Consider the following 23,229-nt stretch of genomic DNA (forward strand, 5'->3'; position numbering starts at 1 on the left):
TCCAAGACTGCGGTTGCTTTCAACTTTGAACCCGCATAGCTGCATGCTTTTGGACAAAATATGTCGTTGTTTACATGGAACAGACGGGACATGGCTACCCCATAGTGGAGACGTTTTTCAGCTGCATGACGATAAATTGTACTTGTCATCTGCAAAGAGTTCCAAGGCATTCAGTCCTTTGTTTCATGCAAATGACGAAATCGACTGTTAGCTAAGATTCAAAACTTCAAAAACTGATCCTTGATCAGGTTTCCCTTCACAAGACGGAAATTTTGCATCTGACACAGCTGGCTAGTGCCCTAGAGTTATATTGTCCAACTAGCATCATGTTACAGTATGTAACGGTGTACAACATAGGCTCTACAGCTTGAAATCTATATGCTACAAAAGGGTTACATTTGTATACATCTGACATCTCTCCCTCGTTCTTCACAAGGACATGCTTCTGATGGTCATCTCTTTTAGAGTGGTAACAGATCGATGAAATAGCTTGAGGTTCCGCCCGACTTTGTCCTGTCCAGCCAATATAAAAGGTTCATTTACAAAGCATATTCAATGCGGAAGATCCATTTACGTATACATGTCAAACTTGTCGGTAAGCATCTTGACAGAAAACATGGTAATATGTCACATTTTAAAGGGTGTATTTTCATAACTGTTTTTGCATACAGAGATACAGTTAATGAAAAGTTTATTAGGCCTAACGAAAAAATGAAAAGACTAGCAATCCATAATTTATTTATGAGCACCATACCTCTTTAAAATGCTCTAGCCTCTCCAGGATAGGAAGCAACTCATCACAAAATGAAGAAAGATCTTTTGAACAAGACCTACAAAAGGTACAGAAATGAAGTTTTAAGCTTAAGAACAAAAAACACAAAGACAATAAAACCTCTGCACAACAAACGATTGTTCATACTCGTCTTGAAAATGAACAAGCAAAATAGTGACAGCGCATTCTGCGATTTGGAGTAGAAGGGTTATGAGCTGATCACGGTTGCCGGCCATGCAACACAATTCTATCATTGCAATGTACCTCCTGCAAGAGAGAAACTTTTGTTACATGTACAATATGTATCATAAAAACCGCCCATGTAGATGTTATTGCAACAATATCTCCCCCCAGGTAAGATATTATGCAAGTCATGTCCATTGGGTCAACTAGGGCACTGTGGCATGGAGTTAATTTATCACATTAACAGTTCAGTTATCATTAAATAATGAGGTGGTGCATTTATCCCAAGATTTTTGACCCTCATTTAGTCTCTGGACTCTGTGAAGTCATCACCCTGCCATTCTGCGGGTGCTCTTCACTTAGTGATATTATGGAGTATGGACAAGGACCATAATATCATGACGCACCGCAAGCTACTGTAAGAGATATTCATGGCTACCACTTAACAATGCATATCTCAATGCTCAAACTAGTTTGTTCTTCAATGGGTTGGTGAGTACTGCCATGCCAAGCAGAATGAGAAAAGACAGGGGTTACAAAGGAAGAAGTTTTGCCTTCTTGCTAAATATATTTCCACCTTTTGTATGTGGTTGAAGGTAAGGTCGAAGATCAGAGATTGACAAATGACAATAAAATCTTCATTATTTACCTAAGAACTTTGTGGACAATTGTTGACAAAAGGGAAAGCAACAAGTACCTTTTACGGATGTTATCGTTGGGAGAAATACAATCTTGTTTCATGCATAATTTTATTATCTCATCAACCTCCTTCCTAGATAACTCATTCAAGTCACGAATCTGCGCAGGAGAAAACAGACAGTGAATGCATAGTTACACTGAAATCATTATGAACTGCTGAGATTTCAAATGAATTTCCTCTACTCTGGGTTGATAATTCACTTTAAAGCTAAGCATAATAAAGCATACATAATGAACATGTAAATTAGCATCGGCTACCTTATTTAGCAACATATATTTTTCTTCAGCTACTCTTTCCATAGCAAGTGTTATTGAGTTTAGAAGATCTGAAACCAGCTGTAGTGTTGGTTGCTGCTGACCACTTTCGCTACTATCATCATATGAAATCTGCAAGCTCAAGCAGCTGATTATATGAACTTAGGATATACAAAAAAAAAAGGTAAATATCAACAGATGGCTAACATAGCAAGAAGATTGGTGACAAGAAATAAATTATCCTCTCCATTCCTAATGCATGCAGCCATAATTTTATATGCAACTGATTGACAATAAGAGAAATTGCATAGGTAAATTGAGAGCCATATCACTTGTTTTTGGTCATGAGATAAACAGATACAAATAAAGGGCAATTTTGATGTAGTATAAAATTTTCAAAACAAGATCTGGGAGACTTGGAGCAGTGTGTACCAAACAATTAAGATATTGATGAAAATTGAATGAGGGATGATAGCAAAAATATCTTACTTGAAACCTCATATCCTTTTTTGTAGCCAGAACATATAGATAGGAGATAAGACTAAAGCACAGACCAAACACTATCAATTCTGACTTCTGATTCTGGTAAGAAATAACACCTGCAAGCATTAGAAAAGTCTCCGGGTGCATGGATATGCATAGTTATGATGAAGCTGTGGTAAAGAGAACAAGATTGTACCTCAATCATGTTTGGTGATTGCATAAAGTTGAGAGACCCAAAATCAAGACTGAAAAGAGATTGCATCATGGAAAATAGATCTTGGACAAAGCTGCAATCATCATTTTCCTCATATGCCCATACCTATAATGTAGGTAGCACTTGTGAAGACACATCATAAAAATAACCAAAATCAAATAAGAAGAAAATAGCAAACCTTGCCGAGAATAGAGACCACTATATTAAGTCGCTCCAAGGTCAATATATTAGCTCCAGATATGCTCTCCCTTAAAATGCTATTAAAAACGGATTGATGCTGCTTGGCAAAGTCCACTACCTCTCGTACAATTTTGTTCTTAACCTGAGCATAGAATTAAATTAGTATAAAGAGGAATGACAATATAGAAAGATTATAAAGCATAGAAAAATGCATTTCAAATGAAGTTCATGACCAGCATTAGCTCCATGTCATTCCCCAACATGGAAAAGACAACAAGTTTATGAGTGAGGTAAAATAATACTCCCTCTGTCCCAAATGTAGCTACCTAGGATCTGATGTGACATTACCTACTACCTAAAAATCTGGTACTAGGTATTATACTATTATGGAACAAGTCCATTTTACCCCTCTTGACAAAACCATCACCTCAGGCCAATTTTTTATCCTCTAAAAACCTGACCAATTTTCACCAAACTGTCAAATGTTATCGCAGTAGGCCAGGCCAGCCCTTACAGCCACTTAGCAGGTTAATTATCAGATTAGAAAGTCAAATAAAGGTACAAGATTATCTAGTTAGGGCAGAGATGAGGTTTGCAAGTAAATTATAGATGGAGACCATGCCTTGCACAACCACAAATTTATGTGGTATCAAGTCATGAAATGATAAAATCATAATAAAGCAATATGCAAATATTTAGTTCACCTTAGATAATAGCTCACTATAATGTACTTTTACTACTTTTACTACTGGGTTGAAATAACTACAGAGAACCATGGGTACAGACATTTTTCAAAGGTTCTCTCCTCGAACCATATGCGGCAGTTAATACTTAACCAACAAGTAAACTATGGGTCCCATCATTTCCCTTTGCAACTGTTTATAAGCCAAATTTTGAATTTTATAGAACTTAATTTTGGAGTTGATTTTGTGGTATTTTCATCGTTGTTTTTTACAGCATTTGCTTTTAAATTGCTATGGGCACGTGTATAAAAGTTTTATCCACATTATTTTTCGTTTGCAAATAAGCATTTCATTTTTTTTTGTCCAGAAAGCGAAATGATGGGAGCTACGATTAAATTTCATGCAGCATTCAATAAACTCATTGTGAGAAAGCATAAATTCAACATTGTTGGTAAATGATGGTATATTACCTTCACACCTCCCTAAATACTTATATTAACAATAAAAGCAAACAGCTTAGCTTTTAAGATCCTTCCATGCACAAATTCCCAAGACTACCTCAGTCTCTGCAGGTCCAATTTGGTCAAAAGTGCTGTGGGGCAATGAAAATGTTGTAGTTGTGGTGTAGGCCAAGCAGCTGGCCAAGGTAATACAATGGGTCAATGTGCTGGGCAATATGATGATTTCCCCTAGCAACATATGGGTTTTGAAACTAGTGAAATTCTTTAGTGGGGTGCTCCAAACTCCCCATATAAAGAAAAAAAAGGTTTACACAAAATGGCCCTATTTTCATCGTTGCATTATAGTGCACACTTAATCTGATTCCAAATAAACTTGCATATGAGATGAAGAAAATATGGATCCTCCAGAACATTGGCTAACCTCAAGAAAATCAGCAGAGTCCACAAGTGAGGTGAAAGATGTGACGATTCTAAGTATCGGTGCAGTAAGTGACCTCCTCTTGTCAATTTCCCCAGCTCGTGCTTTCACCACAGTGGAGTTGAGCCTTGAATTTGCCTAAAGCATAAACATATTGTAATTGTCTGAACAGAGGATAAGCACTCACATTGGTAACAGAGACTGAAATAACCTTTTTCTGTAAACCCATGAGGTTGCAGGATGAAAGATTATGTAGAGCACCCATGGACAACAGAATCTGGGAGCCATGTTTCCCATAATGGTGACTGATTCTCAGAAGTAATGACAATTGAGCATCAATAGTGCAAAACCTCTGTGAAGACTCTGACGAGAATGATGTTTCCTACAAAGATGCAAAAGAAAGTCAATGACAAAACGGCAAACACATAATTCTATAAAGACACCAGTAGCATTCACAAAATTACTGCAATATGAGGGCATAAAACAAAAGATTATCACAACAGAATCATGTTCTTTTCAGCTATATTGGATTATTGCCACGGAGTATTTGCTCCATACCTCAGTATGTTCTGTCCAAGAATTTTCTTCTACTACATTGTTTAGATTGCTTGCTCTAAGTTACTCCCTCCTTCAATAATATTACTACCTCTCCCATTTAAAATTTATCCCAAAATACTACTTCCTCACCTCAACCAATCACAGCCATACCCTTTAATTTCTTCTGCCACTTCCTATTCTCAACCAATCACAACCATTTTCACCTGAACCTTGATCCCCTCAAAAATTGGCAAAAGTTATAGTATCATGGGACATGTGGGAGTATTTGTTTAAGTTTATTTCTTGAAATATTTAATTATCCCTATGATAAAGTAGTTAATCAATGGCAATAATCTCAAACAGGACCAAGCAAATTCAATGGAAGGAATGCAGTACTCAGGATTCATAAAAGATGTTCTGTGTAGTCATTCAGAAAAACAAATGAGCATAACCAAACTTTTCGAGGCAGGTAATAATCCTGGCCATTTTGCCAGTGCCATGCTTTCATGATTCAGCCTTGATCATCCAAAAAAGCACCCAATAATAACCAAATGACTTCAACAATAATGCACACAAACATCCATCAACATCAAGTAAACCACTAGGAAATTCCATCTTAAATTCCTACCCTTATAGTTTCCACAAAAACAGCATCCCTTTATAGAGGTCTACAAGCAGAGTCACAGCTCATTTCCAAGAAAATGTAAAAATATGATGGCATGTGCATGACAAAACAAAGCCTCAAACTACAATAGCAGATTAATTGGGAGAAGGTAAGAAAGAAAATGAAGTCTACACCTTAGAAAAATAGGTGCTAACATCACTTAGACATGTTCTGAGAATTCCTCGACTCTGAAGTTGGTTCAAGAAATACTTATCCTGGTCAATACTTATTAGTGAATCAAGAACATAGAATGAAATAGCTTTGCCTGCTTCACTTCCATGGATAGCATCCTTGGCAACCTGTGATGTGAACAGAGATGGAAAATAAAATAAATAGCATCACTAACATGATGAAAGAAGTAACTTGGTTATTTTATAAGCTCCAAATATGTACAAGATATAACCAATTTCATGAAGGGTATGGTTGATGGAAAACGTTACTATACAGCAGTACTAATAATATAATAAAATAAATAGAAAGAAGCCACCATGTCCGCTCTCATGGCCTAAATTTGACAGTTTATAATTGAGAACTGTATATTTTAGGAAAAGGACAGTTAAATTTCACACAAAAACCTAATCCCCCCCCCCCCCGGCATGTGTGTGTGTGTTTTGGAATGGGTGCTCACAAGGTCAAAGTTAAAAAAAAAAATCGATTCTTTTATTAAGGTAGGGGTAGGGTAAAGAGTAGAATTGATTTACACCTCGAAATAGAGATGTATTGCTTGAGTCATTCGCTAAACAACTCGGACCGAGATCCGCGACTCCTAAAGTAGAGTCTGTTTAGTAAATAAACAGAGTTGGGTAATGCTGTGTTGTGAACCTTGCACATGCCCACATGTAGGTGGATAATTGATCTCATGTGGTAATGTATACAAATTTCAGATTAGGATAGTTTTTCATATATTTTTTATAAATGTATGCACTAATCCATACATAGCTGGCTAACCACTAAGAGAATTCCCTGTGTGTCCCTTAAATTTTGCTCAATCCCTTCTATACCCCTGAGTTTTGCTTATTCCCTCATATACCACCGAATTTTAGAGCATTCCCAATAGCTCATCCATCTCATCCTCTATCCTGAAAATAGAGGATGAAGACTACAAATTAAGTTCCAACAGAGTCATCCTATCATCTATTTTTAGATGTCATCCATATTAGGAGAGAGAAGCTTTACATTTGGATAATCTCTCTCCATCCTCCAAAAAGATATAGAGGATATCATATATGGATGATCTAGCGGAGAGCAAAGAGATATGAAGGATGAAACTAGTTTAAATGATCATCTAAATGAAGATATGGATGACCAAATTTAGATGAGCTGTTGGGGATGCTCTTAGTTTTGATTCCTTACTTACTCTTTCCATTAGTCAACAGTTAGTTGACCGTTAAATTCTCCTTAAAAGGTCGACTTTTCTCTTTGGCATAGAGAAATATATAGATCTATGGAGTGTATTGTTGAAGTGTAAAAATTTATCATGTGAGACTATTGTATTTATGAGTTTGTTTATGCAAGATATTTCTATGACAAAATTATCATTATATATAACATCAAGAATTAATATTTATTTTTAATTATTAAAAGTTGCATATGCAGCATTTTTTGCATAGTAGTACAATATAAATCTGTGTATATAAGACATAAGAATTTGTTGTACTACTATCAAAAAATATGATTCATAAAAAACTTTTAATAATTAAATATTAACTTTTTATGTCATATCTAAATATAAATTTTATCCTAAATATCATAGAACAAACCAAAAGGTACAATAGTCTCACAGTAATAAATTTCTACATAGTCCAACGATATGTACTCCATATGTTTATCATACAAAAGGGCATAATGGACTATTTGATAAGAATTTAATTGCCAACTAATGATTCACTAATGGAAAGGGTATGGAAGGGTCCAAACTAAAATTAGGGGCATAACAGATAATGAGCAAAACTTAGGCATAGAAGGGATTAGGTAAACTTCTAGGGTACACAGGGAATTTTCTCAATCACTAATCAATCTCATGTGGTCATGTAACCAGTTTTAAATTTTCAGATAATTACTTCTATATAACAACTTATGATGTACCCTCTAGTTTATTTACATATACTACATCCGTTTCATCACAATGTAAGATTTTCTAGTTTCACCTAGATTCATATAGATGCTAATGCATCTAGACATATACACAAACCATAAAGAGAAAACATTGAGCAATTGATGAATCTAGGTAAGGCTAAAAGTCTTTTAATATGGAACGGACGAGTACATGCAGCACAATAAACATAAGCATTATTATGCTTTCATTGTATAAATTTCATTGAATCTTTTTTGCATAAATCATATTGTAGTGCTCAAGTGCTCAACTAAAATGCTGAAATATAGTCAAGCCAAACCATGAAAAGGCAGAGCTGCTCAGTGCATCTACATCTAAATCTTGAAAAATATCTACCGAAACCATCTCCAGTTTATCCAAACCATATTGTGAGGTTAGCACATGCACAACTTAGCCAAAGAACTGAACAAAGTGTAAGTTGTCTATACATTAACAAGCCCATAGGCCACCTCAATATGATGGCAATGAGAAAAATTCGCCACATCTTCAGAAATGGCAAGCATTTCAACTATTTTTTACATGAACAGAAGAATGGCATACCAAATCGATGATTGCTTGAGCTTCCTTCCTTACGATAGAAAAATTGGTCCACACTAATTCATTCTGTTCCTTGAGAACCTTTAAAAAGAACAAGGTAAGAATAGGGTAGTGCTCCCAACACGAGGCAAAGATAATGTAACAGAAAGGACCTTTTGAAGACTAAGTTCATCATCATCTCTCTCTTGCTCTTCAAGTAGTAAGAACCGAAGAACGGATGGAGGGACATCAGAGTCAAGGATGTTGCGGCAGTATTGTAAATAACTTAACAGTAATGCATATTGGCTGCAAAGAAATCAAAGTCAGCATATATTTTCTATGAAAGAGAATAACAAATTGTACAGAAATGTTTTGGGTGCTCATAGTCATCAATGATAGTGAAGCTACCGTCTTCTCAAGGTCTCAGATGATTCATTTCTCAGTATTGCCATCGTAAGTTTGAATAATAATGAATTACATGCTGCATTTGACAACTGCTTTGCCGAAATAATGTCAAGGCAAGTAACTGCATCAGAATCCGCACCAGTTGGGCAAATGAATCTTTCATCCCGTAGTTTCGCCATACAAGTCAATGCTACCTTGAAAATATCAACATAAATAAATTACAAGTTCAAAGCAGTCATGGAACTTTATCAAGAGATTAACAGTTGATACAAGCGAATTAACAACAAACTTACATTGGTTAAAATATATGCCATTTTTACTGAACAATCTGGAGATGTTGTGGCACTTAATGAAGCATCAAGGAGCCTGCAGCATGCAATGTGTATTCAGTAAAGTCGGTGCATTTGCAACAATAAGATTTTGTATTCTAAGAGAAGGGAGGCAACACTCACTCAAACAATAAGTGAGAACGATCTTCAAGTAATGACATCCTTCTAGATACTGCTACCTGGAATTAGAGAAAAATAACAACAATCAACATAAAAAAATTCACCCAAAGAAAAGATAAGCAGACACAAACAAAAGACTAACTTCAACAATATGCGACCAGCCAGTCAGCATATGAAGCTGGGCGGCTTGTTCTTCAAGATTTTTGTTATATCTCCAGGCCCATTTCAGCATTTGATGGAATGATTCTTTTAGCTCGTTTTTCTCAGACTCACTTAATTGAGGATTCAATAAAAGAGACATCTGTACCAAATGAAGCAAACCATTAAAAAAACATAAAAATCTAATAACAACGAATAAGGTTGAAATATAACCTGGAGAAGTTTTTCATGGAATGCATCCAGATCAATTAATCGATCACCTCGCTCTGAATAATAATATACACCACCAAATTCGGATGTTGCTGAATTTCTTAGGATCTCTTCGATCTATTAGCAACAAGAATTAGATAAGAACCAATCAAACTTTGAAAAATCCGAAGTGTAAAGGGCACACCTTTGATTCAAGTCTCAGGTTAGAAAGCAACTGGGGATATTTAATGGAGGTGTCCGGACATCTGAATTGGATAACTTCAAGCAAGTCCAAAACCTAGGTGAAAATAGTCACACATGAGAATTGCAGCATGAAAACATAGTTAAAATCTCTTATTTGACCAGCAACGTATGAAAATGTAGCAATTGGGATATTTATGGAGTTTGTGCTGTCCTCAATCTTGCGTCATTACAATTGCACCCAAAAAGCTCAACATAGCGATCTAAGACATAAAGAATGGGCCCAGTAGGTGGGGATTTGATTACACTGACATGCAATTTGGAGTTTATTAATCATGAAAACAGGAGTACACTATTTCCATAACCCAAGCGCCCTGACTACATGGAAAAGGTTGCAGTGACAGAAGACACTGTAGGCCCTTCCCCCACCCCCAAACAAAGCAAGCCATCCACAAGCAGGGTTAGAGCTGAGTGCCTAATGAAATGATCATATTAGTGGACAGTTCCTTAAACAGTTCCAGATGTTTGTACAATTTGAACATTAAGAGATGCAAGTCACACGAAAGAGTTTGGAAACGATGTTCATAGTTTCCATGAATTGACTGCATTAAGTGTGGATTTCCCATGAAGAATTATAATTAATGAATGAAAATGGTTTGATAGAAGCACAACACAATATTGGCAAAGGCCTGCACAAACAAAACTACACATAGTACCAACAAAAGGGCCATATAAACAAAAATAGATGGATTATCCCATGTATGTAACATAAATAAACACAATATAATAAAAAAGGATGTCGAAAATAAGAATAGAAGTTATCTAGAGCATTACCTTGTTTTTGTTCATTGATAAATTGCTCGCGCCAGGAGATTGCAACAAATTTGCACTCCTCAAGTTTTCAGCACATTGGCCGAAAGTATGACATAGAATAGCAAGACAGGATTCCCGGTACACAGACGATGATATATCCGATGCATGCAACGCCAACGCTAGCATCTTTAACAACCATGCCCTCTGAAATTGACAAGCTGTAGATTAACAGGATGGGAATTGCCAAAACAATTAACCAAACAGACACCAACAATCAAAAAGGCAAAAACATCCCAAATGGGTAGCATCAAAATGTTCATGCCTAGAAATCATACCTCATGGAGCATGCTAATACGAAGAGATTGATTGTTGTTCCTTTTTGGAAGTGGTGAAACACCAATGGTTCCAACATGCTGGGAACAGCAAGAAAGAAAAATAATATAACTTCCTATTCAACTTTTTGCTAGTTTAAAAGAACAAAACAAGAATGTGAACCTTAGAAAAGAACTGATATTTTGTTGTACTCAGGAGATCCATGACAGGTCCACAAGTTAAAGGATCAAGACATAACTCGTACAGAAGCTGAATTAAGATGAGCCAAACGTCAATTTTGACATTAAAAGGGTTAAAATAAGAAGTTGAGTTCTATCCTGGGAAAACTAACCTGAAAACCAAATTCGTGCAGCAAGGCATTTATATCTGGCTTTGTCACTTTCTCAAGATTGTCAAGAATTGTCTTTAAACAACTGCAGCGCAATAATGATGGTTCATCAAACAAAACTTATAGTTATATGTAAGCTAAGAGCTAGAGCTAACCTGTAGTGCGACTTCGGTTTTAAAACCGTTCGTTCTATGGATCCATTTACATCAAATCTTAGGAGTAAATGTGTAATGTTAGGAGCTGGACGAGAAATATTATCGAGAAGTAACTGCATGAAAAAAAGTTATTATATTTAGAAGACAGGCATATTAACTTATTAAGTAATACATAAGAGAAACACTAAATCTGCATTAACAACCTGTAGTATTAGAACACCAACATCATCTTTTGTGTTCTCTATGACCTGGAAATCATCAAAGCGAAACTCCAAACAAGCGGCATAATCCTCAATTACCGATTTAGCAACATCTGCTTTCAAAAGCAACTGAACAAGACCAACTATTCTAGAACTGCATGAAACAAAGTGGTGAGAAGAGTCCAGTGAAGATGTAAACAAGGAATAAAAGGTAGATTTCACTAAATAGCAATCTGAAACATAAGTAATAAGGATATACCTCAAAATCCCCATAATTTTTATAGAGCATTGTTGAATCTGAGGAAGATAATCGTATCGTACAAACTCCAGCAAAGCTGTAATTTGTCTATGATTTTGAGCTAACACGACATCCAAGGGCTGCATAATTCAAAGAATAACAGAGACACCATCAGATAGAGAGAGGAATGACCAGCGAAGGAAAGATATTGCCATAAAGAAAGAAAACCTGGTAGAGTGGACGGAAAACATCAGCAAGCACCAGATCTCTCTCCATGACAAGAATAAATATTTCAAATGACAGATGGACAGTTTTCTCCAGAAGAATCCCATAAGTTTGGGTAGTTCTCTCATTAATAAGAGTGTCCACACCCACTAATATGATGTTCATAATATTGCGGAAAGCAACTTTTCCACTCATGAAATCCTGTGTTAGAATTGTACAACACAGACTTTATACAGAGCACATAGACACATATAGAAGTTCAAACAAAATATTTAAACATTATTAGAAACATCAGATGTATATCAGTGAGGTTGGATATACCACATAAAGCAAAAGCAAGCAAAAAATGCACATAAGTTTCATGTAAATTGAAGAGAACAACAAAGGTGTGGTTATCTGTTAAGACTATTATCGCTCCTTTGGACCGATGGAATCCATAAACATAAGAATTGATTGTCACAGGTTATGAATCCTACAGGATTCGATAACTATAGGTGGTGTCTTTGGATGGTTTATAGGAATTTTGGATAGCATCACATGTGGAGGGCTAGAATGCATTGGACTACTCAAAGTAAGAGCTATGAACTCATGTTTATTTTCCTGTGAAATGGAGGCATAAGAAACAAGCCCATTGGATTTTTTTTTTATCCTATTCCTATGTTCCAAAGGTGGCATAAAATTTCCCAAGAAATAAAATCTTCCAAACCACCCTATGATATGAGATTCCTTCAAACAAAAGGAGTCCTTAATCTGTTGAGAGCATGAGCTGAGCAATGCTAAGTGAAATCCTAAAGTAAATTCCTGCCAATTGTTGTTTTTTTTCAAAACAGACAATACTGCTATAAGGTGGAATACATGAAAACAAAGCTCACAGGATACCAGTTGACAAGTGCTCAGCTTCAATTTTCCAGCCTTCTATCCAAATAATTTATAGTGTGTTTTGATCTTCAATTTTCTATTAGGTTGCTCAAATGTTGTCTTTCTAGTCATATAAACTACACGGTATATATACAGTAGCAAACTGGCAGTGACAGAGCAAACTCTGGGAAAAAAGGGACTTAATTGCAAGAAAATTATCATAAGTTTCCTGGAACAATATTCATATTCAGCTTGCATAAGATGTTAAAGCCACATGAAATCAACAATTGGACATACTTTGAGTAGCTCTAGCAAAGGAAGCTGTCTGTCGATTGAGGCATGAGATATAGTCGAAGGTCCAGATGCATTAACAGCAGCAAAAATATCATCCTCCTTGATGTCATACATGCTTAAAACCCTGCACATTATCAATTGCCAATTGTTTTTTAGAGTATCATTGCATTGTAAAACACTTATAGCTGGTTTACTCTCTTTGAGGAAGACATCTAACTACATGGGCTGAAACTCTTTCAATTTCCTGTGTACGACTTGATATACAGTTCTTTGAATATATTACATCAATTATGGTTCCCATGGTTCCCCAACTATTTGCCATCCAAAGAAAAAATGACAAGGTAAAAGAGAAAATGCAAGGAATGCAATTATCGTTACACTCACATGTGAAAGTGCTCGAGGCAGGCAACTGCCAGTTCCCACTTCTCCCGAGGATCGGCATAGGCTCTTTGAGGAAAAGGCCCAAAGACGTCTTCATAAACAAACTTGAATATACCCATAAACCTGTTAAGGAAAGAATCTTGCTCTTTAAAATGTTCAAGAGTGAGCAAAAATATAGAATAGTTAGTACCTCCGGCCCTTGTCACTTATGCTTCTTTCCTCTGCAATTAGAGCATTGACCAAGTTGAGAAATGATATGGTTGATGGATAACTCTCCCTCCTTGCTTCAACTTCATTCAACTCAAACCTCATGTCATAGACCTGCCAAACACATTCTTCGATCAGCAATGTAGTTTACAGCATTAATCAATCTGCATAAGTGCCTCCCTTTTTTCTGAGAATAGCAATGCCTCCTAGTTTAAATGGCGTTCCAAGGGATAGACAAATCTAAACCACATAAAGCTAATGTGTTGTTAAGTACTAAACAGCTTATCCAACAAGTAATGCAGTCAATGCAAAACTATCAAAAAGCATGTGGTACACTTAAATGGGCACTAATGGGTTGCATGTAGCATACAGTTCCTGTCAGAACACAATATCCACATTTTCTTGGTTATCAAAAAGGTGTTTCCCAACAGTAAAAGTTAGAAAGTGTGCTAGGCTTCTAGCAAATGAGAATACCAAAAACCACGCAAATACAGTAAATTCTATAAATTAACCCTAAAATTTAACACTTTCAGTAGCTTGACATCTGGCAACAGTCACAACACATAGATTAAGGTCCTCAAATGGCAGAGATATGAAACAACCAATGCATAATTAACAGGATCTATATTCATTTTACCTACATGTTGGTTACAAAAGCATAGATAAACCAAAGGTTAAGTACTAGAGAAATATACAATTGGAAATATGTCTGAAAATGTGTCGTGATAATATGTGATACCATTCAGACAAGTTCAAAAGATAAAAGTAAGTGTATTGAGATAGCAAACATGATACCTGTGTTGCACTATGCTGGCCAAGTGGAGGCGTAACCACTGGAAGATCATATTGTTCAAGATAACTCCAAATGGCATCCTTCAAGAGTGGCGACACTTTGATAAATGCAGTAATCGAATTTCTCAAAGCTCCCTGTACATAAACTTTAGTATACATATGATCATAAAAGCAAAATCACAAAATGGTAAATGGTGTCAAAAGTACACAATGATTAAAATTGCGTACCTTCAAATATGGGGGCACATTTTCATAGCTGAGGAGCTTAAACAACGGTTCAATATCAGGGAACCATTTCCGTCTTTCAATAGTATTACCATTTTCAACCACCTACAGCATATTGATAGTTTATGTAATAAGACAAATAGATATATGTGATTACTGCATCATAAAGAAAGAAGATAACCCATGGGCAAAAGGAGGAGCAGGAACAGATTAGTATGAATATGCATGTATCTTAGAAACAAAAACAGCACACGGCAATTTAAAATTAAATGCATCTGGAGACAAAAGTAAACAATACTGGAGAAAAGACATCTAGCTAAAACCAAAAATACAGAGTAAAACATGTCAGACCTGAGCACAAATTGGGCCAGAACATGCTAGTCATTTAGAATCCAAAAGCACGATACATGGATAAGACAATAGTATTGTGTTAATAATTGACAAAAATCCTACCATCCATAACCTCAGAGATAGCATAACCAAGTTAAGGAGTTACACGACTAAGTTAGATTTCCTAGCCATAGTCTGAGGACGATTTCTCTAGCTTTTTGGCAGAACTATACAGTCAGAATTTCTTCATAATAGCAGTATTATGCTATAATTAACTCATCAGATCAAATTAATGAAATCCACAATAAGACCAAATTGTAAGGCGAAAAATTAACACTGGAATACAATGCTCTTACTGCGCAAAAAAGGCCATGTAATGTGTAAGTAGCAAAATACCCGTACATTTCGCTCAATTAAAAAATGACATCAGCACATTGCAAAGAGATATATTTTGGATTTCAGCATACAATTTTATAATAAATTAAAAGTGTTTGCTTGCCAAGTTCTCAACCCCTTACAAAAAGGCTGCGTTTGTTATTAGTGTGCAAGGATGATCATGGTTGAGAGCTTCAAGGGTCTGTCTACTGTTCTACTGTATAGTTTGGAGAGGGATGGATAGTGGTCCCACATGTCAAAATTTTGGGGAGTTGGTGGTGGGGTGATGCCACCACTCGCCACCACAGCTACTCCCTTCTATGTAAAGTACAGATATAGATATAGAAAATAATCCATTCAAAGTCATTAAAGATTTGAGAGCATTATGTGAAACTGATTAAAACTTGATTGGGTGGAAACCAAGACAGTATAATGAAATACTGGAAAGTCGAGACCTTCTGAAGAACAGCTAAATATGAAACAAGCGCCTGTGCATCCCCTTCAGGAAAATCAGGCAACATGCTTGCAGAAGATTGAAGGGATTCTTTAAACTTTTCTTCATAAATAGATAAGCAATCAAAGAGAGTGCTCCAACCAACTGAGCGGTAGATTTTTCCCTGGAGCAAGTCATATACTTTGGCAGCACCAACTTCACTGGAAGCCTACAAAACCAGATTGTTACAGATGGTGTAAAAGATTGAATATTCAGTGATGTGCAACATTATGCATACCAAAGTACTAAGAAGTCCAAGGAATGCCACAAGAGTTTGTGTATTGGTGTGATCTTCTCCTGCATACGTGATAAAGGTCCACAGTTCCTCGTTTGCATGCACTAGCTCAGGTTCGTTCTGATGAGAGCACAGAAATATGAAATAATTGTAGAAAGATCTATAAATTAGAGCTTAGTGAAGTGAAAAACATCATGTTAAAGCATATTCGAATGCCCTTCTGTTTACAGAAATAGACATTCTGTAACTAGAAAAGAAAACAGAGCGAATATATAATTGTGTTTACTGTTGTAAATTAAATCAAAATTCAGAATTAACGACCTAGGAAATGCAGAACAAGGTTATCATAATATAAAAACATCCATGCAGTTCAAAATTGAAATAGTCGATAGCAGTAGCAACTAGCTATAGCGAACAGATCAAGAAGAGGATTTCTTCACAGTGCAGAACCACTCAAGCTCACACCTTAAATCAACTAAGAAGATCTGTTATATGGTTAAACTAGACAGCAATTGGCAAGAGACTCTTTTATGCATTCTACGTATCTTTAAGCATTACCGCTGGAACAGTTATCAATACAGGATGTCTAAGCAACTAGTTGCATGACACATACAGTTATATCATAGATAACAGATACAAAGGTTATCAAACTAAAGGTTGCATTTGTCAGAGTAACTCTTGTATCGTGGGAAAGAACCAAAGCAGTCGTAACCAACACAAGTGCTACAATTTTACAGAAAATAAGCTCAAACAAATTATACTTGGCAAAACCAAGAAAGGATATATATAAAACCTTAGTTCCATGAAAATCAAACTAAATCATGCATGTGTGGTTCCATTGATATCATTGAATATATCGATGCAAGAAGCAATACCTGATATATTTCTCTAACTAATTCCAGGAGAGAGATGAAAGGCTGATTGCTAGGCTGACCATTTTGTTCTCCAGTTCTGCTGGGACCTTCTCTATGATCTCTGAGTGAACCATATGGACTGAGGGCATTCATTGCTTTTTCCTTTATTTCCTTTATCTGTTATCAAGGATATATGTCACTGTTTTGCACCCATGAACTCAAGAGAGGTGATTAGATATCTAGTTGTATCATCATATTTTGAAGAACTACTCTAACCTTGTCTCTAGAAGTCGGATGGGAAAGAAAGCACATCATCAACTTGTGAATGTAGCCAGTGTACATGTAAACAATATCCTCATCGTCATTCTGCATCGAATGAGAAGAAACAGCAAAAGCCACAAAATCATATACTAACACCATATATAGATAGAAATTCTTGCAAAGGAACTTTGACTAATATTATATAAAGAGCATAAAGACTGGCCATAGAAATACTGAACTCACTTTCATGTGCCCAACCTACATATGTGTGCATATAATCAGAGTTTGGCCAAAATATGATAGGGAACTTGTGGCATTGTACCGATAAAAAAAACAGCAGCAGATAGCTGCGATTGTAGGCTCGGAGCTAGTCGCCATAATGCAATAGGTTGCATTTGCAAAGAAAAATCTCAGGAAATGTATGCTTGGTGTGTCCATAAATCAATGCATAGTATGTAGTTCATGGAAATTTACATAATGCACACAAATTCAAAAAATGTGAATATCTTAGATTATGATGTGGGAATATGGTGTCCTCTAAACAGCAAATAGTATACCAAAATGCAGCACACTGCAAATCTAGAAACCCGTTATTCACTATGTAGAACATTACAAATCCCACAACTGTGCTGACTTGGCTAAGTAGTTTAGTTTAAAGGCATTAAAGTAATTGGATATACGGAGTACTACTCAAAAATTGCATGTATAGCCTTTGTAGTCATCTATAACCATGCAAAATTTCATGCTTTATTTCAACTTACGCTGAAATGAAAGTGCTACACATTCTAATCTCATGCTGAAGTGCATGAACTCAAATTTCAGGGGATGCAGCAATATACTCATTCATGCTTACAGGTGCAATAGGCAGAGCCATGTTAGAGTGATAAGGAATAGCATAATCCATTTTTTTCATGCGTGGTCGCATATAGAGCTTGTTTTGATGATGGAAAGCTTGAAAAGAGAGGTGGAAGTGGGAAAGGGAAATGAGTGGATGGTTAGGATGAAATGAGTTATGAGGCATGGATGGCTAGGATTACAAGATGTCCCTTGGTGGGTGAGAATTTTTTTTTCCCAAACCCAGTATCAAAACAAGCCCGTAGTTTCTTTAACCTGACAACCAAGGAAATGGCATAAAGACAGTAATAAATAAAGTGAAAGCAGCACAAATTTTATGTGTGTAATCCATGCTTGATTTCTTTACGTCCACTAGAATTCCAAGTAGGCCAATTCAGACAATCAATAGTAGTTGATAAATGTCCCAGGATTTTCATAAAGGGTCTCATTAAAGAAGTATTACATGACAGGGCGATATTACAAAAGACAAAGCGGAGAACAACGGGAGGTCAAATACATTGTCACTTTGCCTCTAGCATGTCTCAGTGAAAATAAAATTATTCTACCAGTCAATCATTCAATCTATATAGTAAGGAGTAAGGACAAAAAGACCAACAAGGCATGCCAAACAAATCATAAAAGAGTCAACAAATTTATAAAGAAGAAGTTTAACAAGAAGCTTACTAGCTGCAAGGTTATGCAAGGACATCCTAAAAGAGCATATAAAATATTTCATTTTACTACACTAATCTACTTTTTCTTAACCAGTAAGGATCATTTGTAATAGGGTCTACAGTTATTCGGTCAGATGATGTCAGGATCTGGAATTACTATACCTTGTAGGCAGCTGTTTGCATAACTCGTTCCCGCAGAAACTGAAAAGTATTCTGGCGACAAATAATCTCCAGACATGCCCATATATCTGCCACGTCTCCCGAAGAACTAGTGAGAGTATCCCTTGCAATACTTCGATCTTGAGTTAACATCAAATGAACTGTCCATGCAAGTCGCACAACACCAACAAATCCTTCAATAGTAGAATTGTTATCTGACCTCATCACCTGACATTCAACAAGGAAAGCATGCCATGAACATAGTTTTTCCATATGTACCAACTAAACAAGGATTGGAAAAATAATAAGTTCAGGCATTCATAGAGATTACCAGTTCATGAAAATCACATCTGAACGAAGAATCAGAAGATGACAAAGATGCTTTCTCATGGGAAGTACTTAAAGCATCAGAAACAAAAGTTACTACTAGAGAAAAAAGAACGCCATAGGTGATCTGCAATGATAAATGATAGTAAGAGTTGTACAACAACAATTAATGATTCAAAGCTATAACAATACCATGTCTACAATTTTTCAGTCATTAGTTCAAACTTCAAACCTGAAGCTCCACGCTAGTATTTTCATTAACTTCAGCTGAAAAGTCTTTTAGCATTGAAAATACATCTTTAACCTCCCTGGGACCTAAATGAAGTTCATGTCATTAGTGAAGATTCTCGATCACTCAGAAATACTATGGAGCTTCCTACATTTGAATTTCAGGGAAAATTTGAAATGTTGAAAAGATAGTCACTCAAATCACTAAACAGGCAATTCAGAAAGTTATAAACAGGTTATATTAGCAATTACAGAGCATTTCACTTACTCATCAATTTAATAAGTGCAGAAAGAGCAAGGCAGTGGCTCAGAGTTAATCTCTCACGAGAAACAATGGCACGCCTTTCCACAAGAGCCCCTCTAAAATCAAGCACATAGGGCTCAGAGCTTGGTCGGCCAACGCCAGCTGGTTCTTCACGATTAAGTTCCTTTATGGATAGAAGATGTAGAGCTGTCAATCTTGGTTTTTCACCCCAAAAAAAATGGTATGGAACCTTTCCATATTCACAGTACAATGAAATTTCCAAAATGTGATATGCCCTTTATTAAAAATGATGCTTCAGACACGACACAACTTTCAACATGTGTGCAAATATGTTGAAAATATTTTAAAAAGAACACTACAGCAAGTAATGTTCATGAAAAATCTAATGCATGAACCTAATTAAATACATATAAATCAAAGCTAAGAAAGTGCGGTTATAAGTCCTCTAAAAGGGCCACATTTTTTAAATGACTAATAGTTCCAAAGTGTTGATGGAATGACATAACTTCAAACTGAGTTGCAAACATAATGAGTAGAGTAGACAATGTCAGCACAGCACCAACATATGCCATAGTTGGCATTGTTAGTTCCCTGTCCATATCCATTGCTTTGACTATGTTTCAGCCTACAAGCTAGAGTTCAAATGTATTCTCCAGTTCTCATAAAAATAGGTTAAGCCCACACCTTGGATCTGTCAATAGAAGACTCTGAATTTGGATTAGCCTTCCCATTGTTACTATTGAACTTGTCGTCAACATTGATCATTAAATAAACACAAAAGAGAATATTCAAGCTCCATTGAATCTAACCTTTACAAGTGTAATTATACGCTGCCGGAGACCATCATTAAATAGAGCCTCCATTTGATTTTGTATTTCATACATCAGATCAGCATCAAGCCCTTGGTCAAGTACAACAGACTATAGAAGATAAGAAAAATATTCAATGCATCATTCAAATCTCATAGTATAGTAGTTTATAGATGGAATGGACATGATCAATAGACTACCCGTAACAGAATGTACAAAGAGGTTATAAGATCTCTTCTCTCCATGTACCAAAGGCCAGCTGCAAGCCTATATATTTCCAGTGGCTCTCGCCCATATAGAACCCACTACACAAATGTATAAATGGTCAGATTAAAGTAAACAAATATAATCTATATAAAATTAGAGATAACTATTATAATGAAAAGTGTACCTCTCTGTTGGCGTCAACTAGCAAGCGAACGGATTCAATCTCATTAAGATTGAGTTCATCACTCAACTTGAGGGCCTGAAAAAATGTATAAGCAGAAATTTTGACTTCAAGTGTCGTGTGAAGAAAGCAAAAGAGGAACTTAATGCCATATATCAGGGGACAAATGAAGATCAATAAATAAATAAAATGATAAATCATGGAGACCTATATTATAGGCACAACTGTGCAAACACAACAGCCATAACAGATCTGATGCTTCAATATAAAGAGGTATTTGGGTGATGTGACCAAATGGTAATGTTTCCACACTAGCATAATAGATGTAGTACACATGGTAATGAATTTCTGAGTAGGTTCAAGAATATATATTCTGCACATATTAACGCACAGTATGGTCACTCAGGCTTGTTTTCTCTATCATATATCTTAAGAATTGAAAAAGGGTGTCATAAGCCATGTTGCACGTTGATGCTGAGAACCTAGTTGCATATATGAAGCATGACAATAATTCCTTCGTGGTTCTTTGGTTTGAAAGTATCAATGCAAAGAAGCAAAGAGACTTAGTCCTAATTTCACTACACTGCGATAATTGGCATTTGATTGAGATAAATAGGCATCTAAATAAAATAACATCATATGTGACCTCAGTTGTCTTAAGATTTTAAAGGCACAGCTCAAGATTTTGCAAATTTGAACAATTGTTAACCAAAATGCTTGACTGTCCATGGAGACATTACAGAACAAGCTACCTCCAATCCAAAAAATCACCTCCTGAAACCTATTTAACCACAAATCCACAAGAGCTTACACAAAGTATTTCATGATGAAACTATGAAGAAGCATAAGCATTAAAGCATCCGGCATGCTCACAAAAAGATAAAATTGCACTAACTCACAGGCAAAAGCACAGTTCATCTCATCGAAATTCATGCGTATGCAACTTATCCCATATAGGATATCTACCGGAGACTAATCAAAATGTTCTGGTCTCAGCCAACATCAGGGTTCAGGAGAACATAAATCACATGGAGCTCAACTAAAGCAGAACAATTGTGCATTTCTCATAGTTTCCAAGTAAAATCAGGTAAATGCATGGCGCATCACACCAAATGGTTGGATGAGGAAGCTTACTGTCTGCACATCGGTGTCGTCAAGCGTTATGGGCGGCATGTCCGGGAGCCGCACTTCCTTAGCCTCCACCTGAGTCCGATCAGACGCCCTCGGCCCCTGCCCACGCACACCACACAGACGCCAAAAAAAAAAAAACAATCAAAACCAAACGATTCCTGCCACAGTGCGGCGAGGGGGACCGGGGCGAGGAGCTCACCGGATAGGAGAGGAGCGCGCGGAATGCGGGGGCGGCATCGCGGACGGCGTGGAGGAGCTCCACGCGCTGCGCCGGCGACGGCGGGGAGGGGCCGAGCAGCGCCGCCTCGACGACGGCCAGGAGCTCGCGGGGCGGGGGCGGAGGCATGGCCGGCCGGGGGCGCGCGCCCGAGCTCGCCGGAACCCTAGGGGGGAGCAGGTGGTCGGCGGAATGGGGAAGAGGGCGGGGTTTAAAACCCTAGGGCGAGCTCGACGCGGGCTTCTGGGTTTTTGGCGGACGGAGGGAGATGAGCTCGGCGAGGTCGCCGTGGCTTTTGGGCCGTTGGATCATGGATGGCTTCGAAGGCTTCGTCGTGCGCCGTCCAAAATGTAGAAGGTCGGGGTTTTTTTTTCCTTTTTCTTTGTTATATTTTCTTTTTTTTAAAAGGATTTCTCATGCTCCAAGCTCCTTCTTAGGTCCAAATAGTGTGTGTGGTTGGGGAAAATTTCAGCTTAGACACTCTTTATTTTGGCTTAGTGTAATGGTAAAAACTTTTAAACCGACTTTTCAGTTTACGGTTTAAAAGCTAGGAGAGTTTTGGTGAAATAGATGGTTTAAGAATTAAGAGTTGTAGCCACTATTACACTATTAAGCCAGAAGGCATGTTGAAGTAGGTATTTTTTTAAATTTGGAATAGATGCAGTGCACCCTTTATAAATTTGAAGTTTTTAAGACACTAGCTTACTATAACTGTATAAAAGTTTTAAGTTAATAGACATAAGCTCAAACAAAGAGGATATAAGAAGTAAACATAACACCACCAAAGTCCTGGTGGTAACTGTAATTCATCAGCAATTTCAACTGGAAATTTATATCAACTCCATCTTCTTTTTTTAGTATTACAATGTTTTTTATTTCAAAAGGATAAATGTAATTCATTTTTAGTTTTAAAACTGGATCTGTTTTTTTTTCTCAAGGAAAAGAGATTTTTATTTGAACACTTGCCTAAAGCCCTGTCACGACAGATTATCGATTTTGCTACACAACTAATATTTTTT

At 36.7% G+C, this 23,229-nt stretch overlaps 1 protein-coding gene across 1 annotated transcript; it reads right to left on the reverse strand.

The window, feature by feature from the left end:
- Positions 1 to 27: 27 nt before the first annotated feature.
- LOC102699288 (nuclear pore complex protein NUP205) lies at positions 28 to 22,438 on the reverse strand. Its single transcript, XM_015833014.2, has 45 exons — positions 22,193 to 22,438; positions 21,997 to 22,092; positions 20,866 to 20,940; positions 20,675 to 20,779; positions 20,475 to 20,585; positions 19,669 to 19,828; positions 19,405 to 19,487; positions 19,177 to 19,299; positions 18,849 to 19,073; positions 17,194 to 17,283; positions 16,939 to 17,094; positions 16,067 to 16,183; positions 15,791 to 15,997; positions 14,634 to 14,735; positions 14,409 to 14,540; positions 13,597 to 13,727; positions 13,410 to 13,529; positions 13,029 to 13,149; positions 11,877 to 12,074; positions 11,670 to 11,788; positions 11,414 to 11,564; positions 11,211 to 11,323; positions 11,059 to 11,140; positions 10,890 to 10,976; positions 10,730 to 10,807; positions 10,416 to 10,598; positions 9,586 to 9,678; positions 9,405 to 9,518; positions 9,175 to 9,333; positions 9,036 to 9,091; positions 8,877 to 8,949; positions 8,587 to 8,777; positions 8,352 to 8,484; positions 8,203 to 8,280; positions 5,684 to 5,848; positions 4,560 to 4,730; positions 4,352 to 4,486; positions 2,785 to 2,928; positions 2,589 to 2,711; positions 2,399 to 2,491; positions 1,913 to 2,041; positions 1,653 to 1,753; positions 920 to 1,039; positions 755 to 830; positions 28 to 513 (listed from the first exon to the last, which is right to left on the reverse strand). The coding sequence occupies exons 1-45, from the start codon at positions 22,337 to 22,339 to the stop codon at positions 430 to 432; spliced, it is 5,550 nt and encodes a 1,849-aa protein (XP_015688500.2). The 5' UTR covers positions 22,340 to 22,438; the 3' UTR covers positions 28 to 429.
- Between the last annotated feature and the right edge of the window lie 791 nt (positions 22,439 to 23,229).

The sequence above is a fragment of the Oryza brachyantha genome, chromosome 2 (assembly GCF_000231095.2).
Source record: "Oryza brachyantha chromosome 2, ObraRS2, whole genome shotgun sequence".
NCBI lineage: Eukaryota > Viridiplantae > Streptophyta > Magnoliopsida > Poales > Poaceae > Oryza > Oryza brachyantha.

Bases quoted from the DNA above. Each gene is read 5' to 3' on its own strand.
- LOC102699288 (XM_015833014.2), bottom strand. From the start codon at position 22,339: ATGCCTCCGCCCCCGCCCCGCGAGCTCCTGGCCGTCGTCGAGGCGGCG. The intron at 2,929-4,351 runs GTTAGCCAATGT...TTCTATGCTCAG, and splicing joins ACTCTGCTGATTTTCTTGAG to GTTAAGAACAAAATTGTACG. The intron at 2,492-2,588 runs GTACAATCTTGT...ATTTCTTACCAG, and splicing joins AATCACCAAACATGATTGAG to AATCAGAAGTCAGAATTGAT.